The following is an 18,881-nucleotide window of genomic DNA, read 5'->3' as shown; positions in this document are numbered from 1 at the left end:
ACCCCCAACTCCAGCAACCCTCAGTTTGTTTCCTGAGATTAAGAATTCCTCATATCAGTGAGGTCATATGATACATGTCTTTCTCTGATTGACTTATTTCGCTCAGCATAACACCCTCCAGTTCCATCCACGTTGTTGCAAATGGCAAGATCTCATTCCTTTTGATGGCTGCATAATATTCCATTGTATATATATACCACATCTTCTTTATCCATTCATCTGTCGATGGGCACCTTGGCTCTTTCCACAGTTTGGCTATTGTGGACATAGAGCAGCCTCCATTCTTAGCATGGAGCCTGACTTGGGGCTTGATCTCACAACCTGAGATCATGACCTGAGCCGATATCAAGAGTTGGACACTTAACTGACTGAGCCACCCAGGTGCCCCATTTGTCTATTTTCAATAGCACTAACTTCTGGTTTTGCTTTATCAGGTCCTTTTCCCTATTATCTTTGTTCTTATTTTGCTATTCTTTTTCCAATATTTAAATTATTAATTTAATTATTTTTACTTTTTTGAATATTATTAATTTACATATTAACTATATTTTATATATTTATTAATTATTTTAGGGTATGAATTTTTCCCTGAGCCTGGTTTTATCATAACCCTTAGGATTTTATATGTAGTGTTATTTTAAAAAATGTTTCTAATTTTTTTATGTTCAATTAGCCAACATATAGTACATCATTAGTTTTTGATGTAGTGTTCAATGATTCATTAGTTGCATCCAACACCCAGTGCTCATTACAACACATACCCTCCCCAATATCCATCACCCAGATAATTACAGACTCACAAAGAAGTTGGAAAAATAGTACAGAGAGGTCCTGAGTGCCCATCACCCAGCTTCTTCCACTGGTGACATCTCCTATAACTGTAGAGCATTATCAAAACCAGGAAATTGGTTGTCACAATACATATAATTGACTACAAAATATTACTTGGTTTTCACCATTTTTTGCATGCTCTCACTTTTTGTATATCTTTGTGTATAGTTCTATGATATTTAGTCACACGTATAGATTCATATAACCACCATCACAATCAAGATATGGAACTGTTCTGTCTCCACAAAAACACTCTTATGCTGTTCCTTTGTAGTCACATCCTCCTGCCCCTTCCTAACTCCAGGTAACCACTGATGTGTCCTCCATCTCTATAATTTTGTCATTTAGATAATGCCATATAAATGGAACCATATAATATGCAACTTTTGAGGCTGGCTTTTTTCACTTTGCTTAATGCCCTAAGATCCATCCAATTATTTTAAGTATCAATAGTTTGTTCCTTTTGTTGTTGACTAGCATTCCAGTGTATGAATGCACCACGGTTTAAGCCTTCATCTGTTGAAGGTCATTGGGATTTTTTTTTAGTCTTTGGCTATTAGAAATGAAGCAGCTAAGAACATTCATGTACAGGCTTTTGTGTGAATATAAGGTTCCATTTCTCTGGGAAAAATACCCAAGAGTGTGATTACTGGGTTGTATGATAAGTGTATGTTCAATTTTTTAAGAAACTGCCAGACTCTTTTCTAGAGTGGCTTTATAATTTTATATTTCCACCAAAAATGTGTGAGTGATCTAGTATCTCTGGATGGTTGTCCACACTTGGTATTATCAGATTTTTAATTTTAGCCCTTCTAAGAAGTATATTAACATGTTTTTTGAGCAGGTAAGTCATTATGATTCAATTTGCATTTTCCAGTGGCTAACGATCCTGAACATCTTTTAATGTGTTTATTTGCCACCCTATGTCTTTACTGGTGAAGTGTCTATTCAAGTCTTTCCTTCATTTTCTAACTGGGCTGTTTTCTTACTGTTGAGTGGAGAGTTCTTTACATATTTTGTATGTGAGTCCTTTGCAGATATATGATTTGCAAATGTTTTCTCCCATGTAGTCTTTTTATTGTCATCAATGTCTAACCATTTTGCTACTTCAGTTTTACTGTTTGATCAAAAATATTTTTAAGAGAGTGAATGTACCACAAAAAGAATGGAATTTAATAATGACACAGTGTCCGTCAGGAGAGTGGCCATCCAGGGCTGATGAGGAAGGTGTCTCACTTCGGTACGGGCTTTAATCAGTCTTCAAGAATAGGTAGGGCTTAGGAAAATAATCTGTAGTGATTGCAGCAACCTTGAGGATTAATAATTAGGAGCTATAAAATGGTGAGAGTCCCAAAGTGCAAAATAGCAGAAATTTTCTGAAGACATACCCAGGCATTATCTTGATATCCTAGATTAGGTGTTGCAATGTCCACCTCATCTGAGGAGCAGCACCCTCTCAGAGGTGGCCTGTTTGGTGGGCCAAAGGTCTTTACCTATTGCTGCGTGGCAGGAAGATTTCTTAACACTGGAGGTCTCCTTAGAAGGGCCATAAATGAAAGCATGGTCAAGGTTGGGCTGATAACTGCAGTGTGTGAAGTTCAGAGGAGTAATTAACTTACACAGCCCAGTAACTCAGAGAACACAGGGCGAAGTGAGGAGAAAAGGTGAATGGCATGTGACCAGGTCCTACCTGGCTGGAGAAAGTCTGATGGAAGCCATGTAGTCAACAAGAATGAGCTCATGGAATGTGCAACCTGACTTGACCCCTCTCTTCCAACATCACCGCAGCACCAAACAAAACAAAATTGAGCAGAATTAGTTAGGAAAGAGTCAGTCAAGGAGGGCTTTTTGGAGGACAGACTTGGAGAATTTTATAAGAATTTGCTGGAAAGGAAGGAACTAGGAATTTTTTCAGTGAGAATGGGAAGAACAATAGTGTAGTGCAGGAACTGTCACTGTTCACTTCAGGAGACAGACCTGGCTCAGACAGAAAGGGTGTGTCCAGGACACAGGGGACAGGCTTCTAAAGGAGGCATGGACACCAGAATGAGGAGGGCAGATATTATAGGACAGGAATTAAGGGGCCCCTGTGGGCTCAGGCAGTTCCCCACACTCTCCCTGCCCCACTGGTCATGGTGTCTGAGATGTCCAGGAGGATCCGGGGTCACTTCTTCAGATGAAGGCATTGCTCCCTCCAGATTCTTCTTTTAGAAGCAAACAGTCTGAAGATATTTCTTCCCTCCGGTATTCCTCCCACACAACGGACCAGCCTAAAGTGCTTCACCTAGCACTGCATCTTTTTGCCTGCTACTGCATATTTTTGTGTACTAACCTATTTGTTACCTGCAGCCATTTAAAATAAACCACAACTCTTGTTCATTTAGATCTGGTCTTCTTTTTTGGTGGCATCTTAAGAAGAAATGGCCAGGATCACCTTTAAGAGGCTCAGCACTCAAAGGAGGGGGGATTTTGTGGGCTGGGGAGGGAAGAGAGGAGGGCCCCAAACTTTGTCTCTGAAGGATTGGTAGGGTTTTGATTATTGCAGAGAATGGGGGAGGTCATCGTGGCTAAGTGTCCCTCCCAGAGGGAATCAACCTCTTTTCCCAAAGGGATATTCATTCCTTTCCTTGTCCCCACACCCCCTGAGAGGAAAGTTCTTCCAGTGACATGGGTGATTAGCAGGTCCCCACCACCTACACTGACTCAATCCTGCAGGTCCCCAGCTCAGGGTCGGATGCGGGGTTGGGGCTGCATTGGTGAAGCCCCTGGGACCTGAGATTAGGAAAGACTCAGCTCTGCAGGTGGCGGAGGGCTGGGGGATTGCTCCTGTCAGTGTTGGCATGAATAAGAGACTTTTAGGGGAACTAAGCAGAGTTTATTTGTAGGGCAGTGTTGAGCACCTGAAAAGAACAATAGCGCTGTCCTAATTAATTGAGACAGGGGTTATAAATTAGGGCTTCCAGAGAGGTCCTTGGGAGTTCACCTTGTCAGGATTTTCTTGTGGGAGGGTTTTGGAGGCTGCCCAGAGAATGACATTTCAGGGGCTTGGGGGGTTTAGGGTCTGAGGTCCATCCTCCTGCCAGTCCTGGGATGACAGGTCACGTGTCTATACATCGCAAACTCCGGGATCCCAGTCAGTAGTGTGTGTGTGTGTGTGTGTGTGTGTGTGTGTGTGAGAGAGAGAGAGAGAGAGAGAGACACCACACTGTGTCAGCCACGAAGTCATGTTGATTCCACCCCTGAGGTGCCTCTCAGGTCTCTGTTTTTGTTTTTTTTTTAACCCACATATAAATTGGCTTGTTACATGCCACACACTATTCAAATCTCTTTGTAAATAAAATACATATAGTAGTCCCCCTTATCTGTGGGGGATACGTTCCAAGACCCCCAGTGGATGCCTGAAACCACGGATAGTACCAAAACCTATACAAACTATGTATTTTCCTACACATACATACCTAGGATAAAGTTTAATTTAGAAATTGGGCACGGGAAGACATTAACAACAACTAATAATAAAGTAGAACAACTATGACAGAATACTGTAATAAAAGTAACATGAATGTGGTCTCTCAAAATATCGTATTATACGTACTCACCCTTCGTGAGGATGTGGGACGATAAAAAGCCTATGTGAGGAGATGACGTGAGGCGAGTGGAGCAGGCAGCAGGACGTAGCGTTAGGCTACTATTGACCTGCTGCAGATTCGTCAGGAGGAAGAATGCTGGTGACTGAAACCTCAGAAAGTGAAACTGCGGATAAGAGGGACTACTGTATCTGTTCTAAGTTGCTTGCATGGATTAGATTCATTTAATCCTCACAAAAAGTCTATGATGAACTGTTAGCCCTGATTTGCGGATGAGTAAACGGAGGCACAGAGAGGTTGCAGGACTTGCCTAAACCACACAGAGCTAGGGAGTAGCACAGATGGGACTTGATCCCAGGCTCCGTGGCTCCAGAGCTTGGGAGCTCAGCCACCTCACCCCACTGCCCCTCCTCAAGGAGGGCCTGCAATTGCTGGAGGCTCAGCCTCAGCACTTCTGGCCTGAGTAGCTGCACCAGGCCAGCCTAGGTTTTTGAAAATTTGAAGTTATGTAATGCAAACATATTGATAAGGTGTATTCGTGTACAGTGTATTTTGAAATGGTGTGACCCTCCAGCTCGAAAAATGTAAAATAATAATAATAATAATAAACCTTTTCAAGTTGGCTGGCCCAGGGAATTGCAAGGTGTAGCGGAGCTATTCATGGCTCAGTGGCATCAGGTGAGCTGGTAAATAGGTAAGCTCCATCCTTCGTCAGTCCTGCGGGCCTCTCAGTGCTGATGTCATGCTTTGGAAATTCAGTGAGTGAGTCGGCTGCTAGTGCCCCGTTAGGTCGACAGGCACTGTTGTTAGCGCGGAGAAGCGTTTTCAGATCCTGTAACAACGGCATGCGCGTGTCAGGTCGGTGGCAGAGCTTGCCGGAGCGTTCCAAAAACGGAACGCACATCAGTAGCTTTGCACGGGAGGTGAGAGGTGCTAAAATCCCACACAGAAGGCCGAGCGAGCACCACGATGCGCGCCGCGGCCGACTGAGGAGCAAGCCCTCTGCAAAACACAGGAGATGGTGCTGAGGCCGCGGAGAGCCGCCCGGAAGCCAAAAGCCAGCTTCCAGGGTTACAGACTTACGCCCAGCAAGGAACAACCCTCCCACTTCACATATACTTCTTTGGGAAGATTATTAGTCTCCTATGAAGTGAATTGGGAGTTAAAGGTGACTGCCCGGTGCTCAGCTCCAATAGGTATTTTTCCTTCTTTTCTCTTCTTACCGCTGAGAGAATGGCTCGGGGATTAGTTCTGCTGAAAGGCCGATCCTGCCACGCCCCTGCTCGAAGACCTCGGCTGGCTCCCGCTGCCCCCTTAAAATAGATCCTGGTAGTCAAGCTCTCCAATCAGAGTGGGGTTGAGTCTCCCCCTGGGACCAGAGATTCCCAAGGGGGCGGGGCATGGCTCCTAGGTTACATGTGCACTCACGCTAACGGGGCCACACTTTGAGTCCCCACCAGACCCTAACTGTTGGGCCAGGCATTTACGTATCGGGAATGGAGATCTGATGGGGGTCTTAATCCCTGGGATGGGACAGGATGGGAACTCCTGGATGCCCAGCAGGTATGACGCTAGCTCAGTGCTTGGCACTGAATAGGGCTTCATTAGACATTTGTGTGATGAATGAGTGAACGGCCTTTATACAGCTCTTTGCCGTTGACTGCTCTATTTTCAGGGCCAGACCAGGGCAAAGATGAAAAGGTCTCTAAAATCCTCAGCAATTCTGGGTTTTCATTTCCCTGGTCTAGGCCAGAGACATGACCTGGATAATAAAAAAACATTCAACATTTCTTACACGTGTCTAAGGCAGGGTTCCTTACCTTTGACATACTGTGCTGGATAATTCTTCAGTGTGGGGGCCGTCCTGTGCATTGTAGGATGTTTAGCATCAGGCCTGGCCCGTAGATGCCAGTGGCAACCCCCACCCAAGTTGTTAAATCAAGTATCTCCAGACATTGCCAGATGACCCCAGGCAGGGGCTGGATTACCCTCAGGTTAGAAACAATGGTCTGGGGCAGTGATTCTTGAGTGGCATATTAGAATCACGTGGGGAGCTTTAAAAACTACTGGTGCCTGGGTCCCACCTGGAGACACTCTGATGTAACTGGTTCTGAGGAGCGGCCTGGGTATAGGGAGTTCTGTAAGCGCCGCAGGTGGTTCTAATGTTCAGCCAGGTCTGAGAGCCTCTGGTCTAGTGCTTGGCAGTCTCCAAGTTGTGTACGCATTACCAAGCTTCACAACCCACCTCGTGGGAGGTGAGGTAGATTGTTAGTGGGGTTTTCTGATCTGAGAAGTGAGAGCCAGAGATGTGTGGTGTTGCCCTGTGAGTGGTGGGGTTGGAGTTCGAACTCCACTCCTCTGACTCCTACCCCAGCACTCTTTATAAGGGGCAGGGCACAGCCTAAGCAGAACTGATGTTGAAGTGGTCCTGGATGTAAGTCTTCCGTGTCCCAGTGGTTTTCCCTATTCTGGTCTCTCATCTCCTCACTCACCCTCCAGTTTCCCTGAGTTCCTTTATGCAGAAGCACACTAGCAGTCAATTACACTTTAGTGTGAACACGAGGCTGCTCTCTCTCCTCTAGAGTGATTTGCAAGTTATGCCTCATCTGTGAAAACGAAGGCTTTACGGCAGCCCATAGATGAGGTGGGAATGGTTTTGGGGGTGGTGAAGTATGTGCTCATGATGCCTCTGAAATCAAATCCAACTGGAAACTGACTTTGATTAAGGTTCACCTCATTCTAGCTTTGGCTTGCAATTCTATCCAGTTCCATCTCATTTGCAAATAATTTTTAGAGCATCTCCTATGTGTACACCATGGAGCTGGAGATCTCCGTTGGTTGGATCTACTTCACCAGGCTTTAAGTGCCCAGGGTGGAGGGCATCTTCTCCTGCTTCTGTGGCACTCACCACATTTTTTGGCCCTCAATGGACATGTAACATGGTAGGTACTTAATACACCTATAGCTGAATGTGAGGTCACACATCCTGAGCCCAAGCCTCTGCCCGTGGGGAAAGACCTTACAGGTACAATGTCCGGACTAAATCTGCAGGTGTGTGGATAAATTTCTCCCTCGGCCCAGGGGTGGCATCAGGAGAAGATGGCTTCAGAAGCCCCGGAGAAAAAGTGAACACAGGAGGGTTTGGAAGCTTCTTCAAAACAGATGTCTTGGGGAGAAATCACTTTTATTGTGATGGCTTTGTTTTAAGGAAAAGAAAAGAGACAAAACCAAGAAAGAGCCTCTGCTAACAGATGCCTGGGGACGGCTGGACATTTCGGCCCATGCTGCGAAAAGAAGGGGATACTGGCCCACACGTCCACGCTGCTCATTCCTCGAGCTCCAGGTCTGCCCAGGCCTCAGTGCACCTTCTTGAATACTTGCTTGCAGACCACACCCTGCACTCTCATCTCCTGAAACAAAAGCAGATGCTTATCACTGGCCAGAGCAAGGTCACACTTGGGGCTCAGTGCATGCAGGGGCAGGAACTTGGAAAATACTCCATGTCTGTTATTTTTCCTCAAGAGTTGGTTGGAACTAACCAATTCCTTGGAAAGTCAGCTGAACCGGATCCGTGGAGATGGGGCTCTGCTATGCCCTGTAGGCAGAGCTGGCTGGGAAACAGATATAGCTCAAAACTGGCCAACAGGACCTTCTGATGCCTCCCCTTCCCTTACTATGCTCAAGGGGCCGAAAGGCTTTAGGGCCTCAGGCCTGAGCCCAGGACAGAGTCTGTGCCCAGGCCTGGAAGAAATCAGGCCCAGACGCATGGCTTGGCCCCCAGGGGACTCAGTAGGTTGTCACAGGCCAAGGCTGGAAATTAGCACGGAGACTCCAGCTTCAGCTGCACGTTGGAGTACCTGGGGAATTTGAAAAATGCCTGGGTCCCGGGCTAGACCAGTTGTATCAGTGTCTCAGTGGATGGAGCACTGGAACAGCTATTAGTAAAAGCTCCCAGGTAGTATTAAAATGCAGCCCAGAAGACCCATGCCCTGCCTACAGGGCAGCCCCCGCGGAGATGCCAGGAGGAATGACAGCACAGTGTTACCACACCTTGCAAGTGTTTTGTTTTGTTTGAAGGAGGCTGGAAATCTGAATATTTATGTGACATCTCCTAATTTTTAAATTGTTGCCTGAAGAAGTTTGAAGCTCACTGATGGCCAAATAAGAGGCCCGAGGCCCTCAGTTTGCAACTTCTGGCATTGAGCCACAGAACTACTGAGCGGAAAGAGCCAGTGGAGATCCCATCATCTTCCCTCATTGCTCTGCAGTTGAGGAAATAGAGGCCCGGGGAGAAGACGGGCGCAAGGTCAGGCACTGCAGCCCAGGCTCTCCGCATTAGCCCAAGCTGCCTCTGAAAGTCATGCCCTCCTGCCTCCTCCCAGCACTCACACATCCCAGGGCTCTTACAGACTCTGGTCTTTGCAGAACCCCCATGTGGCAGGATGGCATTTTCCAGATGAGGCTGAGGGAAGGAAGGCACTTACTCAAAGGTACCCAGTGAGTCAGGAGTTGAAGCCAGGTCACCCGGACAAGGTTTTTTTTCCTTCTCGAAAGGAAGGTAGTTGGGCAGTTCCAAAGGGGCAGGAGTGATGGGAGGTCTCCTTTCAAAGGACATGTGTTATTTTAGCCCTCCAGGGGCTAAGACTGTTACTCTAGATTTGTGTGTGCTTCTCCCAGACAATGGGTGGAGTAGAAGTGGCTTTGACCAGAGTTCCCAGGCTGGAGGCCCACACCTGAACTGAGAAAGGCCTGTTCTCCCCTGACCTAGAGTGTTGAGATCATGTCTTAGAGAAGCTTAAAGAATTCTCCTTGGTTCTAGCCTGCCACAACTTGGCATGGTGAACACAGACATTGTTTGGGAGCAAATTTCAGTTCTTCCGGTTTCTAGCTGTGTAACTTAGATGTAAGCCTCTGTGTCCCCATCTCCAAAATAGGAACCCTAATAGTACCTGGCCCATGGGGCTGCTGAGAGAACAGAAAGAGACATGGAATGCAAAAGAGCTTAGCTCCATGTCTGATGCACCTCCTCACCTCCTGCCTCTGGCTGGACAACTGAGTCAGCCTAGACCTTGAAAACACATCCCTTGGTTTTTAAAGTCACTCAAGCATCTTCTCCAGGCCCTTAGAAGAGAAGCTTCAGAGCAGAACCAAGGCCCAGCCGCAGGGCATTCTTCCAAAGTCCATTGGACCTCAACAGTGAACAGAGTCTCTGGGCCCAGCTCTGCCCCCTACCACCCCACACACCAGCAACCTACCAGGTGCAGCTCGTCACCCTCAATCCACTGGGTCCAGCCACGTCCCTCCTTTTCACCTTTCTGCACACACTCGAGTTTGTCCCCGTCCCAGCTCACCGTGGTCTGCCAAGCAAAAGAACAGGGTGGTCAGCCTTGAGCAAGCAGCCCCTAGGGGCTGGGGGAGGGGCAGCCCCAACCTTGATAACCCAGGGTGCGCTCAAGTCAATTTCGTTACAGAAAATTTGCAGCCTAACTCTGTCCACCATGTGCTCTTATTACAGTATGCAAATCAGTTTTAAAATTTATAAAAACCTTCCTAGATTTCACCTAAAGGGGAAATTAGGAGAGAAAAGGCCATTAGGGTGGGGAATCTCAGAGCTGAGGCTGAGTAGGGGGCTGGGAAGGGAGGAGGGCTTCGGAGGCTGGGCACACAGCAGGTGGGCAGGGAGAGGGCTATCAGCCTGCATCTTGCAGGTGAGGTTGACTTCTCAGAGTGCCCTGCCCATTTCCAGACCATTCCTTCTTCCCTCCCTCCCTTCCATTATTTCAACCTTTGCAGGGTTAGGACACCTAAAAGACTCGAGCCCTGCCCTCCAAGAGCTTTCCACTTCATGGAGAACGACCTGAGATGTAAATAACCAGCTGGAGGTACAACGACAGCTCTTCCAGGCGCTCTCTGTGCTGTCTCCAAATCCTCATGACTGTCCATTGGAGCATGGATTAGCTTCTCTGTTTTACAGAGCAGGTTAAGGGACTGGCCAAGTTCACCCAGGTGGCCAATGACACAGTCAGGTCAGAACACAGATCTGTGGGGCTCTGAAGCCCTCCTCCCCATTTAGACTACACTGCTTTCCTAGGTGCCCGGTGTCACCAGAGTTACAGACCAGATGCTGTGGGATCCCAGCAGAGAGTCAGAGAAGGGGAAGCTCTGGGAGGAGGAAGCAACAGGGCTGGACCTTGAAGGAGAGGAGAATGGAGCTGAAGTAGAGGAAAGGAGACACGGGGGGAGAGGGGTTTTCAGTGGATCACCATAAGATGAAGACACAGAGATGCGGTAGCATCAGGCATGTTCTGGAAGCTCCTCAGGTGGGTTCCAGGGAACCTTGGGAGAATAAGGGGGAAGCTTCCACTGCCCGGCTGGTGTTCACTGCCACCCTGCTCCCCACCCTCGAGCCCTCTCATCCTCCCTGAGCACTCTGTGCCCTGCCCAACTGCTGGGCATGCTGAAGGGAAGACAGACAGCAGGAGGAGGGAAGCCACAGGGCTCAGCCTATGTCCATGGGAGACTTCACAGTCTTATTGGAGTGGCAAGGGCTCGCTCAGAAATACAGGGCTTAGGAGTTGGAATTCAGAGGTGAGACAGTCCAGGAACTCATGGTCTGGACTGGGACCTATGTGCAGGTGCAGAGGGCATGCCCCATCTTTGCAGCTACCCACCTCCCCTGGAACAGCCTTCCCCTATGTGGCAGTTCCACGTTATAAGCCCTGCCTCCCCACTGTAGCAGTTAGGACTCCGTTTGCCCCTGTTCACTGTGTGGCTCTAGCCAAGTCCACCCCTTCTCTGGGCCCCCATGTTCCCCCCTGTCACAGGAGGGGGCCAGAGGCCATTAACTCAGAGGCCTTAGCTTTACAGAGGTAAGGTGCCAGGGTCCTTGGGTTCCCGGGCATGTTCGGACAGTCAGGATTCAGGAGAGAAGGAGAAGTATGCAGTGAGTGGGGGCACTCCTTATAGGAAGACGGCGGCCTCCTTCTCCCAAGCCCTAGTCTCCCTCCAGGGCCTGCTGATGACTGGTGCCCTCTGCTGTCGGGATGCAGCCTGCGATGGAACACAGCGCGCCAGGTGGAGCCAGCTCTGCGCAGGAATCAGTCTGACCTCTGGTCCTGGAGCCTGTTTCCCTGAGGTAGAAGCAGCACAGGAGGACTTGGGGCCGGGATGTTGCTTTCCGGGGTCTAGAGATCACTCAGGGCACATGTCCAGCCCCAAGACAGAAGGTCCCACTTCCAAATCAGAACGTAATGAAGTGGATGTTGGATGAGGTGTGTCGCAGGCAGAGACCACTAATGAGTCAAGCCACGAGACAAGATGCCCATTCTCTGCGTGCCTTGTCCGTGCCAGGCCTGCAGAGGGATGTGGGGGCTGAGAGATCAGACATTCCTCGACTTCAAGGAGCTCGTCAGAGTATTTGGCTTCTTCGTCGACTGTACTCCTCTTTGTTTATCCAGAAGTCTACTCTGCATACTAAGGGCTCCAGACTCGGATCAGAGGCCAGGAGAGGATTGCTGGTTCCCAGTTACAATATACACACTTCTGCTTCTGCCAGATATATTACAGTCAATAAGCATATTCATGCCCTCTGTGCTGGAAAATGCAAGAAACGCTCAAAGAAGAGCACAGGAATAAAAAGAACACCTGTAACCTTGCTTCCTCAGAGATAATTACTCTACCATTTTGATGTATTTATGTCCACTCTCTTGTTCTATTAATGCATATATATATTTCTGTTTTTAAAAAATTAGGATTACATCATTTATGGTTTTGTACCCTAGTTTCTTCATTTAATAGAAGCAATTTTCCCCTTCAATAAACATTCTGCATAAGCATTATTTTAATTGTTACATAATATTCAGGAAATGGCTACATAATTTGTGGCGCCCAGTGCAAAATGAAGATGAGGGGCTCCTTTGAAAAAAAATGATTCGGAATTTTAAGATGGTGACAGCAGAGCATTAAACCAGTGAGGGGCCCTTCTGTGCGTTGTGGCCCATGTGACTGTGCACTGGTCACAGGACCAGGAGGCTAAGCTCGCTAGTATTTCATTGTATATGCATACTATTATTTAGCTCATTCTGTATTCTTAGTTATTATTCTGTGCTATTATAAACAAGACTGCCTGGTATACACAGTTTTGAATACATCATGTTCTTTTTGTTAGGCAGGAGGGGCAGAGGGTGAAGGAGAGAGAGAGACTCCCAAGCAGGTTCCACACCCAGCAGAGCCCCACATGGTGCTCGATCCCACGACCCTGAGATCATGATCTGAACCGAAATCAAGAGTTGGATGTTGATGTTAACTGAGCCACCAGGCGCCCCTGAACACATCATGTTCTTAGAATAAATTTACAGAGGAAGAATTGTTGCATTAAAGAGTATGCATATTTTTAAGGCTTTTGATAAGTATTGCCAACTTGATCCCCAGAAAGCTCACACCTATTTACCTTCCAACACCAATGTCAGGGCATGAAGCTTGAAAGTGATGTTCATTAATGGTAAGGCAGGCTTTTCTCCTGAACTAACATGTTACCCTTTCTAGATCATTTGACATCTTTTAATGGGGACCATTTGGATATAAATAATAAAATACCTTACCAAAAGAATGATGGATAGCAGAATTTCAGGCATCCTGAGAGATGGAGGGATATAAGGAGTGGGTGGAAGGATCTTTGGGTATAGAGAACCCTTTCTTAGAGCCCTACCAATCAGGCCCCTTTAAAAGAAGGATCCCTAACGCACAAATGCTATGGTAGTTTCCAAAGGCACTTTCTCAACCTCAAGTTCCTATTGACTCTGACCTTGGGTGAGTTAGACAGAACAGAGACGAGAATAGTCTCTGAGGCTGAACTCAGAGATGCTAAGTGACTTTCTCAGGGTCGCCCAGCTAACAAGGAAAGAATTTGGGCTGGAACATGAGCCTTGCATGACTCCGTGCCCCATGTTTCCCAGCCTAGGGCAGGGTACCTGGAGATATCTGCTGAAGACTATGGGGCCTGCAGGTACACTTGGGCATTATGCTGAGACTCTGAGCCGCCCCCCAGGAGAGCACCTTTCGGTTCAGTCCAACCACTGTTGGGTGTGGTTGCTGGGAGCCAGAGGTGGGTCCTAAAGGGCAGACAGAGAAGTGCCAGGTGCTTACAGCCCAGTGTGGTTGGCACCAGGATTAGGGGAAGCATAGTGGCTATGGTGCCTGGGAGAGCTCCTCATTCTCACAAGAAACATTAACTAGTTTTTTTGTTTTTTGTTTTAAGTGGGAAGGCATTCCAAACACAGTGAGTAAGGACAAGCAAGCTAGTGCTGTAAAAGCTGTCCCGGGCTTAAGGAGAGGCAGGAACAAGGCTGGGGGGTAGATGGGGCCACAGTGTGAGGCTACAAACTGGGACTGTGGCCTGCAGCATGTTTCCAATGCCTGCTAGCGCTGCCTGTCCCCGCACACAGCCCCGTGGCTCTGATCTGCTGGGTGGAACCATCAAGGAGGGCACTCACCCTGTGGACCGGGGAAACTGCCAGGCTGTCCTCCAGGTTAAAGAGGGCTGGAAAGTCAGCCATCATCTACACTGGGCTCCTGGTACCTGCCCCCTCTCATGGTACTCCCTCCACCTGTATCAGGTTGACCCAGTACTGTCAGCAAAGAGCATGTTCCTTGGAGTCAACAGACCTGGGACCTCTGTCCCTAGCTATGAGGAAAGACTCTGGGCAATGGGAGTCACCTCTCTGAGCTTCAGTGCCCTCATCTACGAAAGAGGGATTAGTGTTATGTATTGTGGCCGACTGTTCCGTGGGTAGCCCCCAGTGAATCACATATTCATACCCTTGTGAAGTCCCCTCCCACAATGACCCTGGCCTTGGCCGTTTGGTTTGCTTTGGCCAATGGGACATGATGCACGCAGCGCCTTTATAAACACATGAACGCTGGGGGCTTGGTCTCTCAGAACCCTCCCCTCTGGGAACTGAGTTACTGTGCTTCAAGGAAGGCCAGCCTATTCTACTGGGGAGAAAGGCCAGGGGGAGAAGCCTGGAGGACAAGAGAGAGGTTACCTCATGAGAACTGACACACCCCAGCCGAGCCTTAGCTACATGCAGAACTGCCCAATCAACCCACAGAATCATGGGAATGCATGGTTGCCCTTTTCAGTTACTAGGTTTGGGGTGCTTTGCTATGTGGCATTAGACAACCAAGAGACCTACTTTCCTAAGGTGTGCTGAGGATGAGAGAAAAAATACATAAAATGCACAGGGCTGGCATATGAGGCACTAAGTCATGGTAATCAAGGCATCCAGAGTTTAGATAGGGAGGGGATTTTCTGGTCCAAGTTGAACCATAACTAAAAGGCTTTTGTTTGAAGTTGGAGGTTTGTGAGGGAGTGATGGATTGGCTATTCAGCATGGTTAAATGTTTCAGAAGCTCCTTCCCTTCCAGGAGCCTTGGACCCAGACCCAAGAGGAGACTTTGCAGGGGCTGCCTGCTGAGCTGGGCGCCCGGGAGCACTGCAATGTCCACGTCCCTAAAACCTAATTAGTTTTTGTTTCAGCAGAAGATCCATTTGGAGACTTCCCCCTGATAGCAGTGATGGCTCCAAAAAGGTGATTTAGTTCTCCCACTTGGCTCTCCTATGTTCACTTTCGGTGGGAATGGATTTTTCTTTTTAAGCTTTGTATCCTGTGGGCATAAACCAGCCACTCCCCCAGAGGATCAGATTTGTCCTAAGAACAGAAAAGAGGGGTGGGGAGTCGGGGAGTGGGGGAGGATGACCTAAGAAGAGATGAGGGAAATAAGGAAAGAAGGAATGTTGGAAGGAGACCGGGTAAGAAACAACGGTCCCTTGTTTTCTTGTGATAACCCCTGATGACAACCTTCCCCAGCACCTAAGAACTCGCCCTGTGACCTCCTTCTGCAGTAGAGCCAGCCACCTTCGCTGGGCCAGGAGCAGGAACATCTGGGACAAGGATTCGCTTGCCCTGTGAATGCCATGTCTGAAAGGGTCTTTAAGAGGGCATTCAACCCAGTTTCCCAGGTCAGACACTCACTGCTGCTTAATCCATTTAACCAGAGCCTAATGGGGGAATTCGAGGCAAGAGAATGTTCCTGATGCTTTCCAAGTGGCATGGGAAGGCATATGCCTGTGGGGACTGAGGTGGACAAGGCACAAACCACGAGGATAGGCAGTGCTGCCCCCACCCCACCATGGGCTCTGGGACTCACCCTGGAAACGAAGCCCAGACAATTCCAAGGACAAGGGGGAGTCTGGCCACCTTCAGTTCCTTTCCTTTTTTTTTTTTTTTTTTTAAGATTTTATTTATTTCTTTGTCTCAGAGAGAGAAAGACAGAGAGAGCACGGGGGGAGCGGCAGGCAGACAGAGAAGCAGGCTCTCCGCTGAGCAAGGAGCCCGATGCGGGGCTCGATCCCGGGACCCTGGGATCATGACCTGAGCTGAAGGCAGACGCTTAAGGACTGAGCCACCCAGGCACCCCTTCAGTTCCTTTCCTAAGTAATCCTCACCACAGAGACCTGCAGGTCTGCAAAAGGGCTGGAGTCCAGGGCGGCGGGTTGTAAAGTGAAGTCGGTCTATCTTTTCTATTAAAAACAAATAACCTTGGGGCGCCTGGGTGGCTCAGTCGTTAAGCATCTGCCTTCGGCTCAGGTCATGATCCTAGAGTCCTGGGATCGAGCCCCGTGTCAGGCTCCCTGCTCCGCGGGAAGCCTGCTTCTCCCTCTCCCACTCCCCCTGCTGTGTTCCCTCTCTCGCTGTGTCTCTCTCTGTCAAATAAATAAATAAAATCTTTAAAAAAAAAACAAACCAAAAACCAAATAACCTCTAACACTTTGGCCTTGTCAGCGGCTTTCCCAGAAAGACATGCACCTACAGATGAATGAAGACAGCTTTGCCTCAACCTGACAAGGGAAACTGTCACTTCAAAAGCCGTTAACCCAGCTCCCCCGACCGCTTAGAAACCCCAGCTGGTGCTGCTTAGGAAGCACGGCCCAGGGGTCCCGAGGCCCCCTTGCCCCATGCAGATGACCTGTACTGGGAGTGACAGACCATTCCCACTGCATGGACGCATCTCTTGGCAGTGACCCGTCGCGGTCTACAAAGAGTGGGACTCAACCTGCCTCCCAGGGATGTGTGACAGTTGTTAAAACTCCTACATGCCCCAAACACCCGTTCCAGTGAGCAGGGGGACGGTTGATCACGGAACCCTCCCCACTTGCCCACGCAGCTCCAGCAAGCCCTGTGCTTATGGACCGCCCCCCTGGAGATGGCTGGGGCTGAACCTTACTGTCTCTGTGGTTCCAGAGCCAGGTCAGAAGGGAGGCAGCCATGTGTGCAAAAGCCCGAGCCCGGATTGACCCAGGTCTGACTCCAAAGCCTGTGCTCTTGAAACTTTGGAAGGGGTGGGGACGGAAAAACCAGACAGTGACCAGACGCCTCCTGTACATGATGTGAATTGCTAAAAGATGCAAATTGGCCATTCCTCCTGGAGTTTGATTTTAAAGCGCGCTTCACCCTTTGAGGGTTCCTGGGACAATAAGAAGGTTCTCAGCCTCTGGTGCCTGTGTTAAATGAGTGAGCAAATGGGAAGGTCAGGGAAGGTAACAGAGAACCTGCCAAGTGCCAGGTACTTCTGTTTCACTTGACCTTTAAGCTTGAGAGCTGATAAAAATTAGGCTTAGTATTAGACTTCGTTAGGCAACGAGCCTAAGTCTCCTAGGGGTTATGGGCTGAGCCATCACTTGGATCCAGTTCTTTCTGGCGGAGAAGTCCACTCGCTGCCCATGAAGCGAGACTGGGTGAGCGATGTACTCACTCCTCTTCTCCTGACCCCCTCCTAGGAGGCTGGCAATTATCTAAAATCAGCACATTCGGGGGCTGTGGGGGAAGCCAATTCTCTCTCAAAGCAGATTAAAACTAAATTAATAAGGCCTTAAAATGTGAGCGAGTAATTAGAGACATAAAAGCTGTTAAAAGCAACTACTACAAACCAGTAAAGCCACAACAAGGCCTTTGTGGGCATGAAAGAATGCAATGCTGATGCCACGAAGGAGCTAACGACAAATGGTAACAATTCTTAGGACAAACAAAATGCTAAGATGTTAAGACTAATCTTGACATGTCATTTTTAAAATTCCTTAAACATTCCGGAAAGTACCCAGGATCAATTTTAAAACAAGAAGCCCTCAGAGAGCTCAAGGTCCTATGAGGCCAACGTTCTGGATGGGGAGGAGAGAAACAGGGCTGGGGGAGGTCACAGGGCCCATGTGGAACTGTGCTCAGTCAATCCAGGGACCCAGTACCGAGAGTCCCAATCTAGGGACTGAAGCCTGGGCTGGAGCCCAGCCGTACCACGGAGCAGGTCAGCCTGGGGGGATGGCAGACAGGGAAACTGGCATCAACACCACTGTGTTCTGTGTTGGGCTGTGTGGTGGGTACCCAACCCAGCCGGGAGGGGCAGGGAAGGCTTCCTGGTGGAAGTAAAAGCATCACGTCATTGTCACCAGCACCATCATTCCCCTAACACCATGTGCTGAATACTCACTACGTGCTGGGCAGGGTATTAAACACAGCATGGGGTATCTGCTCCAGAAAGATATTATTTCTGGAGCAGTGAGGATTATTTCTGGAGCAGTTATATTTCTGCCATCCTACAGATGTGGAGACTGCGGCTTTCAGGTCACCCAGCCATATAGTAGGGAGATGAGATTTGACTCCAGAGTCCATGTTCTCGGCTACTGTGCTCTGCAGCTACCTGATCTCAGAGGATTCTTGAATGAGCAGGATTCTCCAGCATGGTTCTGTGCAAGGAAACATTTGGCAATTGTGGGTTTGACACCTGCACACTAGCCTTGGGTGCTGGAAAAAGAGGCAGGTGAGGCGAGGACCCTACTCTCAAAAGCACACAGACTATGAGAGAAGAAGACAAGCAGAGAATTCCAGCAGAATGGCAAGTGCTGGGTAGAGGCAGGTGATGGTAGTTGTGGAAGCGCAAAGGCATCGCATCAGTCTCCGAAATAGGGACTGAGGTCTATTAGGGAAGGCTTCCAGGAGGAGGTAATTAATGCTGGAAGTAATGCTGGAATTGACACCGGAAAACCCCATGAGAGTTAGGTTAAGTAGAAATTGGAAAAGAGGAATGAGGGCATCCCAGGCAGAGCGAACAGCCTGGAGAGTTGCAGGGAGGCCAAGGGCTGCATGAGGGAGGCTTCTAAATGAGCTTTGCCCGGCTGGACTCTCTCGGCATGACCCTCCCCATGGAACCTGACCCTGCACCTCTAACCCCAGAATTTACTGGGGAGATGACTCAGCCTCTCTTTTCCTGCACTTTCCATCTTTGTGGCCTCAACCAGCCAGACCTGGTGCAATCCGGATGTTTGCTTATCTGGCAGGCAGAGGGGCCTGCTACTTGAGCCAGGGCAAGGACTCAGCTTATTATCAAGTCCACCCTGGAGGCGGGGGGGGG

General features: G+C 48.7%; 1 protein-coding gene across 1 annotated transcript in view; it reads right to left on the bottom strand.

The window, feature by feature from the left end:
* Nucleotides 1-7,583: 7,583 nt before the first annotated feature.
* RBP1 (retinol binding protein 1) overlaps nt 7,584-18,881 on the bottom strand; it is a 24,310-nt gene continuing 13,012 nt past the window's right edge. The window contains exons 3-4 of the mRNA XM_006734194.3: nt 9,674-9,775; nt 7,584-7,828 (exon numbers count right to left, since the gene is read on the bottom strand). Coding sequence (XP_006734257.1) covers nt 7,775-7,828; nt 9,674-9,775 — 156 coding nt within the window. The 3' untranslated portion in view covers nt 7,584-7,774. The remainder of the gene's footprint in view (nt 7,829-9,673; nt 9,776-18,881) is intronic.

Source organism: Leptonychotes weddellii, chromosome 1 (genome assembly GCF_054177405.1).
Source record: "Leptonychotes weddellii isolate Sample4059 chromosome 1, ASM5417740v2, whole genome shotgun sequence".
Lineage (NCBI taxonomy): Eukaryota > Metazoa > Chordata > Mammalia > Carnivora > Phocidae > Leptonychotes > Leptonychotes weddellii.
The sequence above is the reverse complement of the archived record's forward strand: the minus strand, read 5'-3'. Positions and strand labels throughout refer to the sequence as shown.